The sequence below is a fragment of the Octopus bimaculoides genome, chromosome 3, assembly GCF_001194135.2.
Source record: "Octopus bimaculoides isolate UCB-OBI-ISO-001 chromosome 3, ASM119413v2, whole genome shotgun sequence".
Taxonomy (NCBI): domain Eukaryota; kingdom Metazoa; phylum Mollusca; class Cephalopoda; order Octopoda; family Octopodidae; genus Octopus; species Octopus bimaculoides.
The window spans coordinates 212,415-215,861 of NC_068983.1; the positions used below are offsets into that span (position 1 = coordinate 212,415).

At 38.9% G+C, this 3,447-nt stretch overlaps 1 protein-coding gene across 2 annotated transcripts in view; it reads right to left on the bottom strand.

The window, feature by feature from the left end:
• The window catches only part of LOC106884460 (obg-like ATPase 1), a 34,241-nt gene that overhangs the window by 8,333 nt on the left and 22,461 nt on the right, over positions 1 to 3,447 (bottom strand). For both annotated transcript variants that reach the window (XM_014935858.2, XM_014935857.2), the window contains exons 10-11: positions 2,512 to 2,608; positions 1,741 to 1,863 (exon numbers count right to left, since the gene is read on the bottom strand). In XM_014935858.2, coding sequence (XP_014791344.1) covers positions 1,741 to 1,863; positions 2,512 to 2,608 — 220 coding nt within the window. The remainder of the gene's footprint in view (positions 1 to 1,740; positions 1,864 to 2,511; positions 2,609 to 3,447) is intronic.

Here is a 3,447-nt window from a genome sequence, read left to right on the forward strand (position 1 = left end):
GTTGCCATCTGGTCTCACCAGTCCTCAGTCAAATCGTCCAACCCATGCTAGCATGGAAAGCGGACGTTAAACGATGATGATGATGATGATGATTGATCTTTCTCTATTTTCTGTCTTATCTAAATTTTGATTCTTGATAAACCCATGTTTATTCTTGTCTTTACCTATAATTTATGAGCATAATATGTTTCCACATGTATGCCCATGGTTAAACATAGGTAATATACCAGTAGTATAATGGCTACTTCTATCCCTTAGACGGTTAATTTAACTTCTAATTCAGCTAACCTTATACACACACACACAAACATATATATATATATCTATAGTAAAGATTATTTGCCAACATAACATGGCAGTTCTGGTTAGGACGAATGCTACTGTTATTCAGCCCCAGGCCAGCTTTGATATGGTTTCTACTGTTGAATGCCCTTCCTAATGCCAGCAAATTTACTGTGTATTATTGGATGTGGGAGGTGTGGGCCCACGAGACCCTGGGATGGGGGACAGCAGCATCATGTACCTGAAAAGAAAGCTCATACATAATCACTACATTACATAGGAGATAAATCCTAAGTAGGGATGGGAGGAACACTAAGCCTTTGGAGGTATTCTTGGGAGAGACATCTGATAGAGGTCCGAGAATAGAGACCTCCGGTACAGGTGGTGGGGCTGGGAAGGGTGGGCGCACCGTGAAACAGCAAAAACTCAGGCTGTTGGTGTGAGAGAATATTGATGATAATAACAAGATAGAATTGGGCATTTGAATTCTTAACTAGAACTATAACCAAGAGTTTTCAGTCAGCCAAACCGTGACAAAATTAGATAAATGAATGAATAAATGAGTGTGAAAGAGGAGAAAGAGGGAAAGTTGGATGGAGCGAAGGGATCTTAGGGTTAGGGTTAGGGTTTTTTTCTCTAAACATACAGCGTGGAAGATGAAACCGTGTTCACATTAATCGATAATGAAATGAAATAAGAAAGTAGTGCTTATTAAAATATTACTCGGCTGCTAAATAATAACAAGACAACTTGCCACAGTTTATCAAAGTAATCCTTCAACTTCAAGCTAGCATGGTTGGAACAGGGGTTGTGACAAACTATTCTCCAAGGATACAAAAGACACACTTACCAAACAATCCAATTTTGTTTGAAAGAAAGAATCTCAGATTTCCCCCAATGGACAAAAGTAGGCAACTATTCTGTTTCTTATTCATTGTCTCATGAAAGCAGGAATGGGATGGCTTTTGTTAAAAGTGTCTCAGAAGGATGTTTCTGCTATCAAGTCAACTTCAAAGTTGGAGTAGAAACTAGGATAATGAGAGATGGTTTCTGTCTAAGATGAATACTTTTACAGTAATATTATAGCTGGAGACTAGATTTGAACTACTGGTATTATAGTCAGTGGCTTCACACACAAAACTGGCAGTGTGGTTAGGGTTGGAAAGAATACCTTGTGGTAGTCATTCGAGCTCTTTGCACTTTGTGTTCAAATTCTGCTGAAGTCAACTTTGCTGTTTATCGTTTCAAGGTTAATAAATGTGAAGTGCCGGGGCTGTGTCTGTTCTTTGTCTCATGTAATCAATGACATTAAAAGAAATCAAGAAAGGAGGCGTCCATATTGTGCTCCACCACTTCAATTGTTTCATCACCAATTTGTGAACTTACTAACAAAAAAAAAAACAAAAAAAAACAGACCCTCCAATGCACACACACACACACACATACACAGAGACTTACCTTAACAGCAACTTCTGATTCATGTTCTCGGAAATCTGTATAAGACATTACTTCAGCCATGATAAAACCTTTCTCAAAGTCAGTGTGGATTTTCCCAGCAGCTTGAGGTGCCTTGGTATTTTTCTACAAAACACATTACAATATAAAATAAAATTCCTCAGAGAAGACACAAAATCTTAAGATGCGTTAAGGACTGGTTCTAGTAAATCTATAAACAAAGTTGGAAAATGGTTTACTCAAAATTTTATTATTCCAATTCTTATTTTGTAAAAGACTGGGTCTTCAGGTTCACTAAATTTCCCATTGTGCTTTCCAAACTTCTAATTGCAGTTTAGGGCTGAAGTAAAAACAGAAATTCCCCCACCACTAATACAAAGCTATCTTGAGAAGCAAGCACCGTCTCAAGCAATGTAATTTTACTATAATTGATGTATCTAGGATATATTATTGATGGATTGTAAAGTGTCTACAAAGTCCCATAAAACCTACAGCTGTGTTTTGTTTGTACTGATTGTAAGGAATTTGTTGACCAGCTTTAAAAAATGCACCCGACAACTGCACAGTTCTGCACCGTGACCCCTCCAACACCCTGCTAACAAGTCTGAATGTTGCTCTAACTGCAGGTTGACCAATGCTGCTTTGTGGGAGACTGTGAGAAATCCCTGCACACACACATAGTTATCATGGTCATTTCTTGAAGTCTACTTTCCAGTCTGTCTAATACATTCAACTGAGATGTAAACAACGACAACAACAACTGCATCAACTTACCTGTATAGTCCAGGCTTTGACTTCATCTTTACCACTGGTGAAGAAGTAGACTAGTTGTAACATCTTGTATCCTTGAACAATAATCTTTTCAAGTGCACTGTGGGGATGGAAAACTGGATAAATTAGCACAACAACAACAACAGTAGCAGCAGATTCTACTAACACCCCCTACCTCACACCCCCTACAATGCAGCAGCAGCTTGTGTCACCACCGCCACCACCATCACCATCACCATCACCATCACCATCACCATCACCACCGCCACCACCATCACCATCACCATCACCATCACCACCACCATCACCATCACCATCACCATCACCACCACTTGAAAAGTGAGGAAGTAATCAGAAACACTGGTCAGTAAATGGCAGAAGAAAGTCATTTTTTTGTTTTAATAAATGGATGCTGGGTCCCTGAAGAGACATTGTTGTATAGACTTGATGTCATGGTTACCAGTATTTATACAAAATAATGAACATTGAGGGAAATAAAGGATTTAAGGGTTTTAATAGAAAAATGACAAATTATGCGTTTTAATGTTCATTGAATCAACACCAGTATATTACTGCTACATTTTTCAATGAAGGAAATCTACAATTAAGAGCCCTCTCTACTCGCTGGCGGTACCTACCCACCACCACTACCCATTTTCCTTTATTCAAAAATTCTTATCGCTCCTTAAAATTATGGCTTTTAAGTGTTGATTTCTCAGCCCAAGAATTACAGCGTGATGTGCTGCTTGACTGGTCCCCCCTCTCCCTCTCTCTCTCTCTCTCTCTCTTTATATATATATATGATGATGATGATGATGATCTTTTCTCCCGCCATGCCTCTGTCTACCCCTCCATCCCCCTTCGTAGTTTTTCCTTTAAGGTCTTCAGGTTCTGGCTATATATAAATGAGAAACCCATTCTAAATTATCTCGCTGACGT